The 21,484-nt window shown below is 35.6% G+C and overlaps 1 protein-coding gene across 1 annotated transcript; it reads left to right on the top strand.

The window, feature by feature from the left end:
- The first annotated feature begins 7,734 nt into the window (after positions 1-7,734).
- Positions 7,735-14,805, top strand: KERA (keratocan). Its single transcript, XM_031600484.2, has 3 exons — positions 7,735-7,804; positions 9,086-9,978; positions 14,633-14,805. Exons 2-3 carry the CDS (start codon positions 9,090-9,092, stop codon positions 14,803-14,805), a joined length of 1,062 nt encoding a protein of 353 aa, XP_031456344.1. The 5' UTR covers positions 7,735-7,804; positions 9,086-9,089.
- Positions 14,806-21,484: the final 6,679 nt, after the last annotated feature.

The following is a 21,484-nucleotide window of genomic DNA, read 5'->3' as shown; positions in this document are numbered from 1 at the left end:
AAAAGAAAAACCTGAGCTCCACACAATAGTCTGCAGGATCAGAAGTTAAGCTGTGCTTATGAGCTAGACAGCAAAAAATTTTGTCCATATCTCTACCTTGCTGAAACTAAAAAATGTTTCTGAGATACAGTGATCTTCCTGATGAAAACTTGAACAAGTTCAGAGGTGAGACTCTTAAGACTGTGCTCAATGAATCACATATGCTCTTTTTGCTGAAGACTTCAGTTTGCATTCTCTAAGTTGCTATTAGTTAGATAGCATTTGTGGATCCTTAAGGTTCTACATATACAGAATCATGAATCATTTCCTCAAAGGAAACCATCCTCAGTGACATTTTGAATAAGTGTCTGAATTCATTACTGACAGCAGTCTAATAATACTTTTAAGTGTTCATGAAAAAATAGCACATGATTTAAGAAGATTTATTCTTCCTATGCCCCCCGATTTTGTTATAAGGGTTTATTCAGAATAAGATTATTCTGATTAGCATGTAGGCCATGTTTTTATCATTGCAAATAGCTACCTGCTGTACAATCTCAACAGTGGAGATGTCAAAAAACAAACATTTTGTTCACAATCAGACTCTCTAAATGTTTTTTTCCCAAGAGACAGGTATGAATGTTGATGAGAGAAAGTAGTTAAGTCTGAGATACCAGTGAGAATGGAAGTACATTTTTCTTGTCACAAAACATAACCAGCTGCTTAATAATATGGCATTTGCTAGATTTAAGTTTCTAGCATTCATCAGACATGCAAAAACTCACATATCTCATCCCTTCAGGATATCCCTTGTGGACCTTGATAGCTGCACCTTGGGGCATAGCACATTGTCTGCATGGTGGTATAAGCTGCCTATAATAATGTTTTTTCTTAATAGATGGACAGGCTCCTTGCTGTGATTGATGAACCAACACATACAGAAAGACACTACCATACTAGATATTAGTGACCCAAGAGAAGTTTTATGCCAGAAATTGCAGCTCTTATTATCTTTAGTATTGTCAATCTATCAGTTCTTGTATTTCTTAGCCAGCATGTAAAACAACTGAAGAGGTGATCAAATTATCTTGGAGCCTTTGGGCATACAATGAAAACAGGCTGTTAGATTTAATTGTACGGACAGCTAGGCTGCATAAAAGAACATTTTTGTGTCTTGCAGCATGAGGTAAAGTGTTCAGGACAGCAGTGCTGTCTGATCAACCTGATTAGAGAACACATTTCAAAAATTATAAAGACATTTGAAATATACTGAATAGTGCCTAAAAATATCTATTTCTGTTAAAGATAATGCCTTTATTAAAACGCACATAAGACTGCAGACAGAAGTACTGTAAGTTTTTATAAATGTCATACCTTGTAAACCAATATAATAATAAGCTGTATACAAGATAAACAAGGCCAAATGCTGTCTTTCAAAATTCTATTTTTTTTTTTTCCCCATGAACTTTTTGATATCTCACTGTGTGCCTCTGCTATGCATCTTACTCTGTCAACAAGTTTGCAAGGTATATAAACACATTTCCTGAACTTCACAGTTAGACTTAATGATTAGGACTATTTTACTGTCAAATAAATAAACATGAAAGCTTGTGAGTTCTCAAAAGAATTCCAAAATTATGTCCAACAACACATTGATTTTGAGAAACATTTGTGATTCAAAGTATAAAAAAAGAGTTGTTTTTTTTTACACAGTTTAGATAATAAAAATCATCTCCTGCAGGATTTTTCAGGCCCACCCGAGACTCAGAAGATGAGAAGTATGCTGTTCCTAATGAAATCCACAGCCTTGACACAAAGTGTATATTACCCTTATAGTGCAGAAAGGCACTAGGCATTTAGTTTTGGAATTCACAGCAGCTGCTGTGATTAGTGGATAATCACCCGATTCTCCCATAGAGCTAGCTTTCTTAAAAAAAAAAAAAAAAAAAAAAAAAAAAAAAAAGTGGTGGCGTGCTGAAGTGCTTGTTGAGGACTTTAATCTACACTATAAAGACATTGTTTCAACATGTTCTATATGAAAGAATAATTGGTGACTGGAGCATTCATGGTGAGTGAGACTGTAGCTTCAAGTCAGGACTCTGGAAGAAAACATGAGTACTTTGGAATTGCCAGCTGTTGAAAATTATGTCTAACCTGACGGTTAAAAAATCACATATTCTTCGTTCAGTATTTCCCAAAGAGTATCTGCATTAAAAATTAGACCAAAATATATTACAATTAATGGAAAATGAAGTACAGATTACATTTTCATATACTTATGCCATTTGGACTTTCTTTCAAAATACTAAAAATGCAACTTATCCTTGAATTTCTCATCTGCCAGTACCACTATAGTAGAGTTTTATTATAAAAGGACTACAATATTTTTTTCATTAAGATGTGGAGGTACTCTTTTTTGAAAGGCTTGCTATTTCTTTCAGGAAACAGAACTTTCTGGAAGTCTGAGCTTCTCAGAATTCATCACCTTACTATGGGAATCTAAAATGAAGAAGTGATCAAATTATTTTATACTTCTTTAACAACAGAACTAAATAAAAGAAGAAACACTAATGCTGCACAGCTTGATTTCACTATATTTATGTTACCTTCAAATATTTAATCTGATAATTTATTTTTCAAAACTGTAGATATAAATAATAGTCACTGAATGACTAATGCATGCTTTAATTTACCATCAGTTGCCTAGCAAATATGTATATTTGTAATTTACAAATGCGTAATTTGGGTATTTAATTTAAGATACATTTAGCACATAGAGTTGCATATCTAACATTTTAAAAATCAAGTCTCTGATATTAACATAGGATATATTTGTTTCAGTGTTGAAATTGTTGAAAACTTGAAAACAAATTAAGGTAAGAGATTAACAGCTACATTTACATGACAGGTAAACTAAACCTAGCTAGCCAAGGTAAAAAACAGATGTTGGCATCTTGTTGTGGAACTTTGTTGTGTCACCGTGGTGAAGAGTTCAAAATAGAAAGAGAACAGACATCCAAATCATTCCTTAATGAAGCATGTTTGGAAGAACTCTGTACTTCCCATAGAAGTTGAACTCTTTTCCATAGTTACTCGGTTCTGAAATTTGCTGCTCTGCAAGGATGCCTTTAAGCTGAGCTATTCAGTTCTTGCTGGAGGTTTCACAAGGGAGTTCTCCCATAACAGAACTTGTGGGTTGAGATAAAACTATTTACATAGATAGTGAAAAGGAAGAGAATAATAGTTATGGCAATATATATAGCAAGTGAAGCACAAGAAATTGCTCACCACCCATTGATTGATGCCCAGTTAGACTCCTGGTGAGCAGAAGAGAGACAGATTAACTCCCATCCCCTTCAAAACTCCTTCTTCATGGTATCATATGGTATGGAATATCCCTTTGGCCAGTTTAAATCAACTGTCCCGATTCTGTTCCCCCCAGCTCCTTGGGCCCTTAGCTGAGAATGGCTTAGGTTCTGTAGTACACTGCTTAGCAGCAACACTTTGCTGTGTGACCATCATTGTTTTTCTTCTAGAACAAAAACATAGCATTATACTCTGAAGAAAACAACTGGATCCTGGCTGAAACTAAGACACTGTTTCAAGCAACAGAAACATATCACCAATACATGCCAGTCTTCAGAAGTGAAAGAGACAGGAGTACCCAAATAAATGTAAACATGTGGCTTCAGCAGACTGCACAAGTCTGGAGCTACTGAGTACATAGTGAAAGGTGACCGAACTGTGTGTGGACTTTTTTTCTCCAGATTTTTGAAGCAACTCCATCTCTGTAGTCATCCTCAAGGGAATTTTAAAACATGTTACAGGTAAACTGATTGTCCTTTGGGGCATGGCATACAACGTTTTAGTAAAGTAGTAATTAAATTAGGCAAACTGGATGGCAGTCTTGGTTGAATGAAGAAATCCACAGCGTGGTGAATTAGATATACTTGCAGTATATTCTTGGCTTTGCTGGTAATGATCTACACACATTGATGTTTAACAGACCTTGCTTCATACTAAATCTGAGACATATGGCAGCCATTATTTAAAGAAAGCAATGCATTTCTTCCTTGTCAGCAATGTCACTACTGAAGCAGAGCAACCATTCTTACAGAAGTCTCAGTTATCCTTATCTCCTGCCTGTAAGTCTTGATAGTCTCTGTTTTTAGCCCTTCTAGTCTTTCTCAAGCACATGAGTTGTTCCTATTCCCAAACATGTCCACTACTCTGCTCAAGGAGATGTTACTACTCTTTGCAGTTACTGGTGTTCCTCACTCTCCTTTTTTTTCTTTTTTTCCTGACAGATTAATTAACGATATGAATTGCCAGGATAAATATGGAACAAAAATCTTATAATCGTTTCAGACATACTCTTTAACTGCAATACTCCCAACAATTTATTTTTAAAAGACCTGCAGAATCCACAGAACGAGTATTCGTGGGATTTTTGTTGTAATCATATTTGTATTTCCTTTTATTATCATGCAAATGTGATCTTGGAGATTATTTATCATCTCAGGGACATTTTGTGCTTCACTGATATTTTGATTGCTCAGCTTCACAGCTTAAGAATGACTCTTGTTGAAAGAAAGGCCTTGGAAAGTGTCTCAGGTTGGATCCTCAAAATGAAAAGTCTCCCAAATCATTAGTCATTTTTTAAAATCTTGGCCATGATCTTTTATTAGCCTGTAAAAATTTATCACTGTATATTGCACCCTTTAAATAATTAATAGCAACACCAGATGATGGAGAATCGTGCAACACAAATGTATGAAGGAGAATTTGTGGGCAGTCTTGATGGTTTCTTGGAAAGTAGGCCTTTCTGTGATATCTGTTTGGGCACTCACTTATGTGTTCCCAAAGCACTCTTTCCAAAATGTTTAAATGCATGTGAGAATACATATTATAGTCAACATAGCCTTTTTCTCCTGATTTTGAGGACTTTTCTCTCCATTGTTTTCTGTGTTTGTATCTGAAAAAAAAAAAAAAATGAAAATACATCTTGTTAAAAAATTCTTAGAAAATAAACTTGCTGTTTTTTTTTTCTCCTAATGAATCATAGAATGGTTTGGGTTGGAAGGGACCCTTAAGATCACCAAGTTCCAACCCCCCAACTATAGGCAGGGACACGTCCCTCTAGACCAGGTTGCTCAAAGCCCCTTCCAGCCTGGCCTTGAATGCTTCCAGGTAGGGCTCATCCACAGCCTCACTGGGCAACCTGTTGCAGTGTCTCACCACCTTGGCAGTAAAGAATTTCTTCCTAATGTCCAGTCTAAATCTACCCTCTTTCAATTTAAAACCATTTCCCCTCATTCTATCACTACATTCCCTTATAAAAAGTTCCCCCCCCAGCTTTCCTGTAGGCCCCCTTCAGGTATTGGAAGGCTGCTATAACATCCCCCTGGTGGCTTCTGTTCTCCAGGCTGAAGAGCCCCAGCTCTCTCATCCTGTCCCTCTAGGGGAGCTGCTCAAGCAAGTACAGGTCCTCTTCTGTACTCACTTGAACAGCTCAATGAAATACCTGGTCTCCAGATCTTCAGAGGTCCTATCATGATGTGCTTCTCCTTTGCCAAATAGCAGTTTACCCAAACAGCTCCACTGTCTGTCAAGGTAAGCTACAAGTCCCTCTGCCTAGGACTTCTGTGATAGCATAATAAACATCTGTACATGATCAGCAGGTTAAAGGGTAAATTCAGACCCTCCTGAAGCATAAGAATAATGAATCTTTCTTGTTAAATGTGCAACATCTGGCAGCTTGCAGTGGAGTGTGTCACAGCAGATATCTGCCACCATTACTCAGTTTTAAACTTTTCAGTTCAATGTTTGTGAAGGTCTTGGCTCATTCCTTAATGGTGAACAAATCTCAAAAACTCTGTATCCATTCTATATGCACTTCGTGAAGATTTAGCACAAATGCAAACCAGATTTACGCTCTGCTGGCTGGCTTTGACAAGAATCGTAGATATACTTTTCATCGTACAGCCTCCTGAAATCAATTGTAACTGAACTCACAACTATTTTAACATTCATACTGTGGTGCTTTCCACCTCTACCCATCTCCCTTCCATGGAGTTCAGCTGACCAGCTTTCTGGTCACTAGCATGTAGCAGGACGACTGCAGCAGGAGGAAACATTCTAAGGCCTAGTTCTTTAAAGTGGCAGTCATAATGAGAAGGTTAGTATGGCACATTTAATTTTTTGCTCATAGGTAGTATATCTGCTTAAAGCTAGAACTTTTATTTTTAGGCATAGATGTAAATGTAACAGATGGTGAAGAGTCTGGAGTTCTAATGGAGTGAAGCACTTAAGCACTTGTTTGGTTTTTAAGCCCAAACTTAAGCTACATCAATATAGCGGGTAATAAGGATGTATTTTTTTTTTCTCTAAACAAAAAGCAAGCTAGTACAAATATATACTTGTCAACAAAAGTTTAGAATGTGCTTAACATTAGCCTTACTGAAATCAGTGCAAGCTGAAAATGTACTTAAGGGTTGATTTCCTTTTATTTATTTATTTATGTCATTTTTTGCAAAATAAAAGAATGACGATTAAAATGAAGATTAGGTTACTAGCTATTTCTAAAACCTCTTTTTAGACATTCTGAATTTGGGAATCAAAGTATTACATATGAAATAAGTTATTGGAGATTTTATTACTAACAAAAATTAGATTGAACCGAATTAAATTTATTGTATGTTTTATAACGAACATAAATTCATAAAAGCTTTGAGGATGTATTTTATGTTTGTAGCATTTTCATTAACTTTTCTTTTAAAATATTTATGCTCTGGCTTTGAGCCTGGCTAGTTTTTCTGATGTTTATCTGTTACTTTTTGTAAGAGAAAAGAAAACAAAAATCTCCCCAAAGTATTTAATGTGAGAAATATGCATCTGTGCTTTAGAAAGTGAGTTGGCTGGAAAGAGTTTACTTTAGATCAGTGATAAAACAAGATAATTAATTGGTGTTTTCATAATTAAAAACAGACCTCACTGCGGGAGGCACTATGGAATATGATATCTTAGTAGAAATATATGCAAAAATGTCTCAGAAGAAATAGGAAAAGGCATGTTTTAATCCTTAAAAAAATGAAAATATATGTTATTAAAAAATTCTTAGCAAATGCTTTTGCTATTTTCTTCCCCTAATCAAGAATTACATCCTTAAATGGCAAGGCAGCATCTGCATTTAATCAAAATCAAATAAAAGATTTCCGTAGGAACAGATGGCACTGTTTTTAATGCTTTGTGGCCAGTTCAGGTATTATGAGAATGAATTATGATGTAAGCAAGCTTTGTGTGTAAAGTATAATTTGACAAAAGTATTGAATAAAGAAACACTTTGTGTTACCTGTTTCATCTAGACCAGATCGTCTCATCTGCTAAAATGTAAGAATCAAATGCCTTAATCTCTGTGGCTGCTTGATATTAAAGTCAGGATTTCCTGCCTTTTCTTGCCTAGGTGCTGAGGTGCCTTAGCTATTTTAGGGGTTAAAAGCTGTAGTCACTGATGCGTATATATTAGGCTGTATTCATAGAACACGGCTTGTAGCCTGACTCAAGCTATTACAGCCTAACAGCAGTGACCAATAGAAAGGAGAGATCCAAGAAAGCTGAGGTAAGCCCAAATTCTGAAGCAACCTCAAATTAGGAACAATAGCTAATAAGGTGTGTATGGTAATACATCTGGGAATGTTAGCACATAATTCAAGTTTTATATGCTATTAATTCTTAGGACAGGAAGCAAACACAGTGGTTAGCAGCCAAAGGCTGTAACAGTGATTTCTAACTGGCTGCAGACAGCTTCAGGAACTTGACTTACAAGGTAAACTACTTTATATTTCTTTTAAAAATATTATTTTTATTATGATATCATATTATTATGAATATTTACAGAGTGAGAAGGTACCATTTCACTATGTAAATTAAATATGTTACTCTTTAGAAATATTTTATTTGCCCTTTTTTGGAATAATTCCAAATAGCAGATTTGGAGACTAGAAGATCTCTAGGATATTGCACTTGCTACTGGTAATAACAAAAATGAAAACTATTAACTGGCTGCATATGATAAGCTGCAATTAACTGAGCTGTTAATCTTAATGTTGCACTAGACATAGGAAATAATTCCCTCTTTATTTAAAAGTTATTTTTCTTCCAGAACCAATCTCTGTATTTTGACCAGAAATCTCAGCCCTCTCTTGCTGCATTTCAAAAAGCAAACAAGATAACAGAGTTTGTGAAGCACTGTTTTTGTGCTACATAAATATGTCCTGTTGGAGCAAATGATCATTGATGATCTTGTTCATTGTTTAATGGTGAAAAGGATTAGCAAAGCAAGTAATTAAGTAGGTGAAAAAGTTACAAAATGCATGAGTGTATACAAGACAATTCAGTTAGCAATTGCCTTTTTTGTAATTTAGATCAGGCATTTGTTTTGCCTCTTTGCTTTAGAGAAGAAAATTCATAACTTTGAATTTGAAAGAGAAAGGGGGGAAGGGAAATGGAATACTCAAACATATTCCCTCCAAGCTTTTTAAGAACATGCCCAACAAACAGCTGTTAAAACATTCTTTGATCTTTCACTTTTATGTGATGAGAAAAGATCTGGAAAATCTGATCCAGATGCCATTATAATTTAGAAGAGAGGAAAACCAGAAAAGATCATATGATTTAAAGGGAGTAACACAGACTACAAAGGTATTAATATCATCACAGTATTGATAGCATTATTGAAGATGATAAGTTACATAAACTAGCTTACACAGAAAGTCTGTGCAGGAGATTTTAAAATAAATACATTTATAAGCAGGACTGATTTAATGTCAGAGACACGCTCCATTCTTTTATATTCTTTGAAATGATCCCTGCATGAACATCAGTTAAATTTGTAGCCCTTGTGAAAACTAAGTTAAATCAGGAAAATATTCAACATATAATGCTGAACTGTCTATGCCTCATATTACTATTTAGGAAATGCCATAGGTGACAAAATTTGGCTGTTTATAAAGGAAATATTATTTGTAATGTAATAATGCTTTGTTAATTTGGTATGCTGTTAGAGAGTTCTCTTGAGACAACTAATTGTTTTTTTTCCCCCTCTAAGGCAAATGATGACTCTAAAAGTCTGTGCAAGTCTTTTGCTATTATTCGTAGTCCATTCTGTGTGGACTCGAACTGTGAGACAAGTTTATAATGAGCTGGATCCTGAGCATTGGTCTCACTACACTTTTGAGTGTCCACAAGAGTGTTTTTGTCCTCCTAGTTTCCCCAATGCATTATACTGTGATAACAAGGGACTGAAAGAAATACCTGCAATCCCAGCAAGAATTTGGTACCTCTATCTTCAAAACAACCTCATTGAAACAATTTCAGAGAAGCCTTTTGTTAATGCCACTCATTTGAGATGGATAAATCTGAACAAGAATAAAATCACCAACGGTGGAATTGAGAGTGGTGTGCTCAGCAAGCTGAAAAGGCTTTTGTACTTATTCCTTGAAGATAATGAGTTGGAAGAGGTGCCAGCTCCATTACCGGTGGGCTTGGAACAGCTAAGGCTGGCTAGAAACAAAATCTCCCGAATCCCAGAAGGAGTCTTCAGCAATTTGGAAAATCTCACTATGTTAGATCTGCACCAAAATAATTTGTTGGACAGCGCTCTTCAAAGTGACACCTTCCAAGGACTCAACAGTCTTATGCAACTCAACATAGCGAAAAATTCCCTCAAAAAGATGCCTTTAAGCATTCCAGCTAACACATTGCAGCTGTTTTTAGACAACAACTCCATTGAAGTTATCCCAGAAAACTACTTCAGTGCAATACCCAAAGTGACTTTCCTTAGGCTGAACTACAATAAATTATCTGATGCTGGCATTCCCCCAAATGGGTTTAATGTTTCATCTATTCTAGACCTACAGCTGTCTCATAACCAGCTCACTAAAATTCCACCAATCAATGCTCATCTCGAGCACCTTCACCTTGATCACAACAGAATCAAAAGTAAGTGTGTATCATCAGCATATCACCAAGAAGTAATTCTTTTAAAATGGCTGCTTAACTTCAGAAAGTACTTGTTGAAAGCAGAGATAAAAATGTGCAATGGGTTATAGGGAAATAACCAAAAGGACCTCCCAGAGGCCAATTTTCAATTCTGTTCTAAAATATGACAAACAAATATGTGCATTTGAGTAATACCAACTTTTGAAAAATGTTCACTGGGATACAGAAAAAGAATCCATGTAAACAGATCAGAAGTAGGAGGTTTAAGGAATTTTTTTCCATGTGAATTTTGATATATACACCATTTGTGAGAGAAAATTAAGTTTTCACACAAATATGATGAGAGTAAACGAGCAAGAAACAACAATAAAAAAGTGAAGGTAATAGTTTGGGATGGTCAATGCACATCTATGTAACTGTCATATTTCCAAGGCTTCTGAGAACATTAATTAGAGTAAAATAACAAAATCACTATATTTTTCAGCTGGTTTGAGCATCTCTTTGTCCATCTAAGAGTCCTAGAGGGACTCTTAAAACGGGGTAAAATGTAGGCTGTAGTCAACACAGTCTATTTTGAACATAACTAAAGTGTGGCTATTGAATGTTTCAGTTCTGATTATCCTCCCCATATTTCTTTCTTTCTTTTTTTTTTTTTTTTTGTGAACAAAATGCTGACTTCCAGATTTAGTCTTCCTTGATGAAAAATCTTTCAACTGACTTTACGGAAGCTTTGTCCCACTAAGGTTTACCTCTTCAAACATCATCATATAGATGAAACAAGGTTTTATTCCTAAGGCAGTAGAAGCTTTTCAAATCCTAACTCTGCTTCTAACAATGTTTCCAGCATCTAGGTACACCAGGAATGTTTTGGTAAGGTATACCAGGTAGAGTATCTGTGTACAAGTCCTACACATCATAAATCTTTCTGATTACTAATCTACAGCTGCCTTTTGCTAGCCAGTACAGTAAGCTGTTTCATGCCAAAGGGCAAAATCAAAGTGGCCACTTTCTAATTATCACTGCATAGAAAATAGCCAGGTCTCCACATTTGTTTTCTTGTTGTGCTAATTTAATTGAACAAACTGTTTTCTGTGTTGTGTTACTAAAGGTAACAATTTGGCTTCTGTATGAAAGAAAGACATATCAAAGGAGGATAGCTACTAATCATTTAATTAATTCTGAATTTTGGAAATCAAATGCATGAAAATTGATAAATACAGAAGAATTTTGTACAACTGGAACCTTTTTAAGTGGCCTGCAAGAAGCCTAACAGTTAATCAGAGTTAAGGCTAATGACATATGCTGCTACCGAATATATTTCATTGCCTTCTGGTTATAAAGGGATTTATTTTAATTGCTTCACTTCAGGGCCTTAGGTGTAGACTTTATCTCCTGTCACTTTAAATGGACAGTGAACTGAAATCATTGGAATGTAACTTGCCCAGTTAAGATGTGCTTTATGTTTAGGTAGCAAAGAGCATTTATGCAGCTGCCAGATTATTTTCCTTTCTTAAATAAGTTTTAAAATAAGTTTAAACTATGAAAAGTAACCTATCTAGTATCTGTAAACTGAAGTCTCATTTTCCAATGACACATGAATATCCATGAGTCTAAGTTGCAATGATTTTCCACAAGACTTATATTTCTAAATGCCTTTACCACTTTTCAAATTGAACATTCATTACTTAAGCTCTTTGAAATTTTTCTCGTAATAATTTTTTCCAATGTAGTTTTATTCTTAGCAGCCATGTAAAAAGTAGTCAAACACATATATTAAAATAAACCTAAATCTTAAACTTTAACTTATCTTAAATGAAATACTGGTATTATCTAAGCTATATTACCACAGGAGTGTAATTGCTCAAGAGGTACAATAATGACATAGGCCCTATTGCACAATGCTTTGATGGATATTTTATCAAAGGACCTTTAAGACTGCATGCAAGAAATTTAATTCTGTCAGGCAGGATAATTAAGTTGTGGCATTGGTTTGCAGATTGTTCTTAAGCACAAGAAGACAATGGTCTGTCATTATTTTAATGTAACAAATGTAAAGAACTTGAAAGAAAAGTAATTGTGAAAGCTTGGATCTGGTTTCTCCATAAAAAAATCCATCTGAAAATTTACTTATGCATGCTTAGTGTGACCTCTTCTACATCTTCTACAACATTAATTCTCAGATACTCCTGCACACTTGCTAGTAGCTATTTTCTTTCCTCTTGGTTGTTCATAGTTACACTGTTGGCTCTGCAAGAATTCACACAAAAATTTGTTTGTAAATATAGTTTGTCCACTTTTTATTGCACTGAAGCCCAGTGACATCAGTGGTAATCTGGTCTTGCTGGAACCAAGATTTTGTTGTGTCCCTTCACCAAGAATCCCACTGCACCGCAGAATACAATAGTACACAACATTTGGAAGTGAAATCAACATAAAACAAAAACCAATCATTGCTACAGCAGATAAGCATCACTTCTGTTTCATCACATTTTAAATTATAGCTGTTTGCATATTTATTTATGAGATACACATGCAAGGCTGTGAGATGTCAAATCATGGGATAGAGAGTGTTAGAGGAAGCAAAAAGAGGTGAAGGCATGAAATGACAATGTAGAGAATGAACAATGGTAAGCAGATGGCATTACAGTGTTATCAAAGGAGTGATAAAAGGGAGCAAACATCAAGTTTCTCTAGGGGAATGTCAGAAGGCTGAGCTAGCTCCTTTGATATAATATTGTTCTATGCAAAGAGAATAGGAGAATTCCTTGGGCCAAGTAGCAATACCAATCTCTCAAAATTCATTTTAGGATATTTGGAAGGAAATGGTCTATGTTCTAGATCCTGTCTAATTATCAGACTCCTGAGCTATTGCTTTTACTGGCTTTCTTGGTGAAAAAGCCCAGAAAAGTACAGATAGCTACTGCTGTTTATTAATACAAAAAGAGGACAGGGAGTCCAACTATTTGAGCATAGTGGGTGCTGCTAGATGCTGTAAGAGTAGAACAGCCACATGCTCCAGCTCCTATATGTCCTAATACATCCATCTTCTATATCAACTCACTTTCTAAATATTGAGACATTATGAATTTATACTGGAAAAAGAAGCAGGATCTTTTGTAGCAATTCAGCAGATGTAGAGTATTAGCCAGTAATGAGGATTTCTTCAGTTTTCCCCAATAGCAGCTCCAGAGTCTCACTGCAAATATTATGCTACTTGCCAATAATACTGACCACGGATGAATTTGTCTTACTTAAAATAACCATCCAAGATTTTAGTATGTATTTTAAATTCATCATTTAGTCCTCTACAATTCCAGAGGGAAATTCATCCTATCTTTAGGAGACAGTAATCAACTTTTCTATGCGTTCCAGTTCTCTCCAGAATTTGTAAATGGAATCTAAACAGTTTGCTTAGACTGACACTATCCTCTGCATGAATCAGTTCCTTTGAGGAAACAATACTAATGTAACTAGATTGCCCTGTCCCTCCTTTTGCCAGCAAAATTCAGCAATATACTTACGAACCCAGGATTGAAAGAGATAAAGGCTTTTACTCTGATAATTTGGGTAGGATTTACTACTTATATCATAACAAAACCACTTTATAGTACACGTCCTCAAGAAATCACTTCATAGATGGTCTGTGGTTAGAAAACTGTTTTCCTGTGTTAAGGTTGGAATAATTACCCAGTGAACACTATTCCACTGTGATATTTCCTAGATCAGAGAACACAGAATTTTAGAATTCATTTGAAGCCATCTTGTCTTCTAAGGACAGCAGTGCTCTTTGGCTCTTTGAAGTGCATTATGACCTGAAAAGACAAATATTGCCTGCTATATAGTATTGATTCATTTGCAAAACTTTTTGCAATTGCTTCCATAATGAAACCTTATTCTTAAACTTCCTGTTTCATATCTTCACACAAGAAAATAAGTTGTACCTTGTTTCTTCCAAAACAAGACAAATGTCTTACAAGAATATTTAATGCATTAATCAAATTTCACAACATAGGCAAAGAGATTTTCTTACAATATTTCTGATAGACTAGCTAGATGTAGATATCCAGTCTCCATGACAAAGATGAAATCTTTCAAGACATCGCCAACATCTGGGCAGTGTTAGAAATACTACTTTTCTCTTCGAAAAAAAAAAAAAACAAAAACACATGTTATTTGTTGTTGTTGTGGTTGTTCTGTCATAACTTCAAATGAATTTGGAGACTGTAATCAGAAGATATGTGCATATTATTGCATATCACAGAAGTAAGATCTTCAAAATTCCTCAGCATTAGCCTTGTTCTGCATCCTGTGTAGTCAGTTATGCCTCAAAATATGCTTCCTGGTGTAATTGTCTAAACTAGCTGGTTTTGTCTCTGTCCAAGATGAGATTATATGTCTAGCACACTTTATTCACAATTATAGTATATAGCATATAGTCAAATATGTGATTCACTGCTCTAAATTACATTATCTCAATGTACATTTCTACATTAACAAATGTAAATTTGTTAATTTGGTGTTATTCCAACTCTGTCAAGAGAAGGTAACTCCCATACAAACACTGGTGCAAGGTTGCATTCTTTTTCTAAGACATTTTAGTTTTCAAGAACCCTCCCTACAGAAATTAACTAACACGTGTGATCTACATTTTCAGGTGTCAATGGTACTCAGATATGCCCAGTCTCAATTGCTGTAGCAGAAGACTATGGTCTTTATGGTAACATCCCTCGACTTCGTTATCTTCGCTTGGATGGAAATGAAATTCAGCCTCCAATTCCTTTGGACATCATGATCTGTTTCCAGCTACTTCAGGCTGTTGTCATATAAACATAATGCATTTTTATATAAACATAATGCATAATGCACTCTTGTGCTGTGAGAATGCTAAGATACAAGTTTTGCTGGAATGAAACTTGTTTTAACTCAGAAATCAAGAACAGTTTTATTTTGACTGTACTTTGTTCTTTGCTTGCATCTTTTCTGCAGCTGAAAAGATTGTTCTTCTTTTAGAAGAGGTTCTGAATCTACATAAAACATTCTTAACACTTGACCTAAGAATTCCTAATGCAAATATGTAGAAAATTGTCAGTTGTAATTTCCCAAATATTCCAAAGCAAATTCTTATCTACTCTATCTTGTCAAATTCTACAATGTTTATCCTATTTATATCACTGGTTTAGACAAGTTATATTTCCATGTATTTGTTACCTAGCAACTAGCATAAAGAATTTAGGTGCACTCAGCTAAATACTTGTTAGAGAAATCATGTGTAACATGAATACTAGTTTATCAGAACTGTCACTGTCTTTCTTAACTGCCTAACAGTTATCAGCCATTTCGCGTGCAAATAACTCATAAATTGTTGTTGTCCTGACTGATAATGATATTTTTAAGACATGAAACATGTGAGACTCAGGGTCCAAAGCAACATACCGAGTATTTATTACTTGATAGACTCATTCAATGTAAGATTTCAAAATTGAAACTGGACAAGGGAATACAGGGTGAAATCTTGCTCTATCAAAGTGCCAATTTTCTGCTGTTTCAATCTTCAGTATTACATTTCTAATTTTGACACCATTTCTTCCTTCAGTTTTCAGATGGCCATTGAGTATTTGGTTCATATTTTGTTTCTATAGAGACAAAACTAAGAAAAATAATGATGATCTATTTCAGTGTGTTTTACAGAAATTAGAATGACACGTTAATATATCAGTAATAAACATAAATTTAAGAAATTAAGAGATAAAACCCTCCCTCCTCTGACTAACCATAACTTATTTACTGAACTAGACAAGTATTTGCATAGGAAGTATGTAAATTGAAACAAATACAACAAACTCTGGGCAGTGTTTAGCTATCTGCTGACTCATAAATGCACATAACTCTGGACTTCAGACATGTCCAGTTATTTAGATTTCAGTAACTAACAAACAACATATTAGCAGGCATCTTTATACAAAATCTGGTTGATTTTGATTTTTTTGTTGTTTGGTTGTTTGTTTCTTTTTGTTTAGTAAAATAATACAGGGATTTCTGTACAAAACTCAATTATTTGAGTCTATTCACTCTACTCACTGTTAATTTTTGTTATTTCTGATAGCCAGCATAACAGACTATCCATCAGTCATATTATTATATTTTTCTTGTATTTGTAGATAGAAGCAATTAGTTGAATCCATTTCTAACAATTTAAGACTGGCCTAAGTAACAGTCAATTTAAACTACATATGTGGTATAGTCTTTTTCTTTGAAGATGAACCATTTTCTCAAAAGCAGATCTTTAAAAGCATTGAGAATTTCATCTTCTAAGCTTCAGTCTCATATTGTTTGAAAATCAGGACTTACTGTGCTCCTTGCACTTATGGATATGACCCAGTACAGAAGCCCAGAATAGAATTAACTTATTCAGAAATCCTGTTGCGAAAACCTTTATTATTGCAGTTCATTTTATATGATTGCTGGAAAATTTTAGCAAAATATGTTCTGTACCTCTACATTCATTCTATATGAAAAAAATACAGACCTAAGGTCTCTACAATATGTATCCATGTTTACCTATGTTCTTTAGTAATAACACAGTAATCCATTTTTTTAAAAAGAAACAATTCTGGGGACAGTACTCCTAATTAAATTATAACAATCATCATCTGCTTGTACTTGGAAATGAATTTCTACTTACAACAAAGAGAAAACAGTCTAGTGTAGATATTCACAAGTATGCATGTGCATTGTCAACAGATCTAATTTATGATATTGCAAAGTATCCTTACGCTCAAGCCAGGGATTATGACATTTTAGGCACTATGTATATATTAAAAAAAGACTAACTATTCCCAGTGAGATGTCAGGATTAACTACAAGAAGTAAATAGATACAAGGACAAGAGAACATCAAGGCAGTCAGCTTTCTTGGAGGAGATATAATGTGCTCTTCAATGAAATCACTGCTAATGTTTGCTTTCAATCAGATGGGCTGATATCAGTAGGTTTTTCCAATGTGTGACATATGACTGTAGGGTGAATAGCCTTATGAATTAGTTCTTCAAAGGTCAACAATTGGAACAATCACGCCACACATGCAGATTGATCCTAAGTATCTCTCCTTTTCAAATCCCAGTTAATTTCAGTGAAGACAAAAGTTCATGATAGCTCTGTGGAAGAAGATTTACTGGGCTGAAGAGCTGCTGCTGCCAACTGTTGTGTCCTACACCTTTGATACATACAGCTGATTTTGCATCTGAAAACTGTTTAATGAAAAGAAAATCATAAGTATCCTCATTTAGGCTAATTTGTTCTGCCTTGATTCCATCTCCCAGAAGCAGCAGAATGATATATAATTAAAAAGAGCTTTGCTACTACACTGATCTTCACAAGACAAATCAACACTGATTGGGGATTGGGCAGATTTACTGCATGCATAAGCTCTATTTACAGTCTTGGTGCTCTACATATTCAGAGAATATAGGTGAAATTTCATCTCAGATTAAAATAGCAGGTCTAAATCACAGTATTTTTTACTTATATCGTTGAATTCAATCTCAAACTTTTGGCTGTCACAAATCAGTTGCGCAATAAGAAGAAACAATGGGGAACTAAATGTAGGCTTTCAGCCACACTTCATCTAATTCATTTGTTATGCCAGAACACTATAAAAGAAACTGCAAAACACTGTCATTTTCCCTATGATAATGGTCTCTCAAACACTGTGAAATGCATCACTGTGATTGGAAGTCTGATACTGATTATTCCTAATCCAATATTCATTTCTCACTGATACCTCCTGATTCAGAAATAACTCAGCCTCTTCCACTGCAAGGGGAAAGAGCAGAGCTCTCATATTTCCAGTCTCAACACACAGCTGCCTTCAAAAAGCTGATATTTGTTTCACTTAGTTTTCAATGTGCTCTGATAATTATTTTGAACAGGTTATCATTTAAAGAAACAAAGATATATACAAGAAGTATGTGAAGTTCAATACAAAGTAAGTCACCTTAAGAACAGCGTGGTTGTGGCCAACAGCTAGCCAAACTACAGATACCTAATGCTTTGCCAGAAATGCATATTATATATGTTTTAATTGTGAAATTATGATATTTAACACAGATGTGCTGTCACTTAAGCTCAGGGTACAGATGGTTGTGCTGTAAAGCAAAGCAGAGAACCAAGAACTTCAGGAAGTGAGAAGAACCCAGACATTTCTCACACATCTGCCAGCCTGATGGAAGGCTGCATGCTAGATCTATCACAAGCCTTTATGGTTTTATAATGCAGCTGGCTCTGTAGAAAGAAAAGTCTTTTATAGATGCTGCCAGCATAGTTAAAAAGTCAGCCATGTGCACAAGTTTTCCTTCTCTGTACTTTTCTCTGGCATTTTCTATTTCTTTCTCACTATTTCAAACAGCTTGCTACCACTTTCTTCTTCAGCATTTTTAATGAAAAACACCACAACAATCATCAGCAGAGATGCTTGTAACCACAGCATCTTGTATGATGTTCAAAGAAAGAAGCACAAACAATTAGAGGTAAAAATTTTGAAGATGACTAGCAAGATCATGATGTCTGTATTTACTAACTCCAAGATATATCCAGTATAACCTCTAGCATTCACCCTTGTTGCATCCAGATGGTTTCCACTATTTGCCACAAACACTTGTCATTTTTTCAGACTAGAAAGAGTATTTCCTGGTACTATATCATAGCTAGTTTCATCATCTATCTGGAATTAGATTAATAACTATATTTCTGTACTGGTTGTTGATCCACTTGTCTCACTTCTGCAATGCATGGCACAGAATCTTTGGCATTGTTCAAGTCAGCTAGTAAACATTTTCCTCTTGTTTGAAAGTCTCCTCCATAATTGCTTTTATTTTTTTTTTCTAGAATTGCTTACTCTTTTAAACACAAAGGGCAAGTCTACAAGGCATCACACTGTATGGATAATGATACTCTAGACTACTGCTGACTACTTCAGATCAGGCATCCAGAGTAATATAACCCCTTGTGCATCATGCCCTCCCTTAGTTAATTTACCTTCTTCTCCATTAGTATCATTACTATTGCCTCTGTATCATATTCTTGCTCTGGCAGTGTTGGTTCAAACAAATCTCTGCTGTAACTATTTCTCAATGTAGTCGTTTCTCACATCCTTTGCACTGTTGCAATAGTGCAGATATATTCCTTGCTGCTTTTGTCTTGCTTTCTGTAGGATATGCATCAGACCAACCTACCTGCCTCTTGACCAGCTTGATTCAGTCCTATTTCTCCAGGTTTTTTGCTGTTGTTGTTTTTGTTCTTTTTTTTTTTTTTTTTTTTAAGATTAAGCATGTTTATGCATGTTGCACTAATTTTGTCTGGTTCCTGGCAGCTCAGTCACATCTATTTGTCTCTAGGGGAAGTGCTTTCCAGACTGCTGTTCACGTAGAACTGCAGAGCAGTATACCCTGCTGTGTACAGGATTCACACCTCCTCCTACACACGTGCATGGACTCAGGTTGATGCTGTCACGTCAACAGGGTGTCTCTGGAAATCTCTTTTCCAAGGCTTTTGTTTCCCTTAGTTTTGTTGGTTTTTTAAAATTTTATTTTTTATTTTTTATACACAAGAATTAAAGAAGAAACTGGAATCACATCTTCCATGAACAAAAGCTGTTCCTAATTAGGCACTGGCACAATGAAATTTACATGGGGAATCAGCAGTGCTCAGTGAAACCAAGCTTTTTCAACAAATCATTTATTCATGAAAATGCTCTATCACAGGCTTTCTGAATTGTTAGCGAATTTATAAAAGTATGCAAATAGTTTCAACAACAGGGAAAAAAAAATACAACAGTGCTTATGTCTTAAATAATAATCCCCTGCTAAGACATTAATGTAGCACAGTATGCCATTCCCCAGGTAACAAAATGCTGGAATTTGTCTGCAATTGTACTCCTACTCTTAGGAAGCCTATTCTCAAGAAGAGCAATCTCCTCCTGATGTCTGCTTTGTTTCAGGACTCTAAATAAGCCACTGAAACTATATTGGCAGTTTATGGGGGGAGCCTCCATGGTGTTATGGGATCTAGGCTCAGATCCAGCAGAGAGTGAATTGGAGTTAGATTTCTTCCTCTGAGGAGGTTGTTTGAGTGAGAAGTTCATTTGATTTTGTGAATCTTAACATTCTCTTTTTGTAATGGCTGGCACTATTCCAACTACAAAAGATCGATAGGAAACCATCCTGAGATTGCTCAGTAGCACAATGGCCAGGAGCTACTCTGCTCAAGTCCTAAAAGTCTTCCTTCATCTGAGAAAGCTGCCAGAGGGACATCCAGTGAAGCCTCTGGCTTCTTGGCAAGAAGTAAAAGCTGTTGGTGAAGATTTTATCTGAGGGCAATAGTATTTTGGATCCTTCAATAAGGTAGTCATTTACCTATTTGATCTGGTTTGATTCAAGTTCCCAAACACTCAATTCAAAATACAACATAAAAGCATGGTGTGAGATTTATCTTCCAGTTCAAAGAGAGAGAAAAAAAAAAAGTTAATATGCAGTCAAATAAATAAAAATATTTTAATATTCATCTGCCCATCAAACAAACCAAATGAAAAGGCCAATTTTCTCTTTTCTAGCCAGGATTTCAGTGCTTCCCTTTTTTTCTCCACTGTTTCTTTCTGTCTGGGATCACAAAACAGACTTCTCAGGTGTTGAAGGACATTGGTAATGATTTCCAGCAGCAGTATTATGCATGCTTCTTATTCTCCTCAAGGCATTAGAAAGAGTCGTGCTCATATTTTTGTACTTTTATGAGGTCTGCATACAGATCCCCTTTTGTGTGCTGTTTCATTGTCCACTGTTGTCAGTACAAGATGCCTGTGCTGGAAACTGTGTTCCCATGGATCAAAGTATATCTGTGGTGTCTGCTTTTTCCATATCTAACTGCTGTCTCCCTCTTCTATGACATACCTTCTCTGGACTGCCTGTTGTAAGCATTACAAAGAACAATGTGGAAGGACATAAGGATCTTGTTTTCCTAAGAACAACTTATGCCTTTCTTACTGGAGCTGTCATAATGCTGTACTCACAAGATGGAATCCTGTTCTCAGGGCATGCAAACTGGTTGCCTGCTGCCTCCTCCAAGCAGATCTGCTTTGCCACTTGTTGTCTAGCAACTGCTAATGAATAAGAATAATAGTCTTTAGCAGAGATCCATCACTTACCTTCTGAAGCCCTGCAACCTCTTATTTCTAGTGGTTTAATACTACCTCAATCCTGGATTTTTCAGTGTGGTAATTTTGAAGAGTGAAGTAGGCAAAATCCCATTTCTGCTGGAGGAATGTCAGCCTCCAGGCCTTTTGTCTGCGCAGCTTAGGGAGGCGACTGGCACCTCAGGTCTGTGAAGAGGTTGAACTGATTGGTAGTAATCAAGGTAAGAAATGGGTTCTGCTGTAAATGAAGTCTGTCACAAACACTCAGAGCAGAAATTAATTCAGCACTAGACAGACATGGCGACAATGACATAACTGGGGCAAA

The sequence above is a fragment of the Phasianus colchicus genome, chromosome 1, assembly GCF_987193195.1.
Source record: "Phasianus colchicus chromosome 1, bPhaCol1.hap1.1, whole genome shotgun sequence".
In the NCBI taxonomy this organism is placed as follows: Eukaryota; Metazoa; Chordata; class Aves; order Galliformes; family Phasianidae; genus Phasianus; species Phasianus colchicus.
This window is presented reverse-complemented; position numbering and strand designations above follow the sequence as displayed.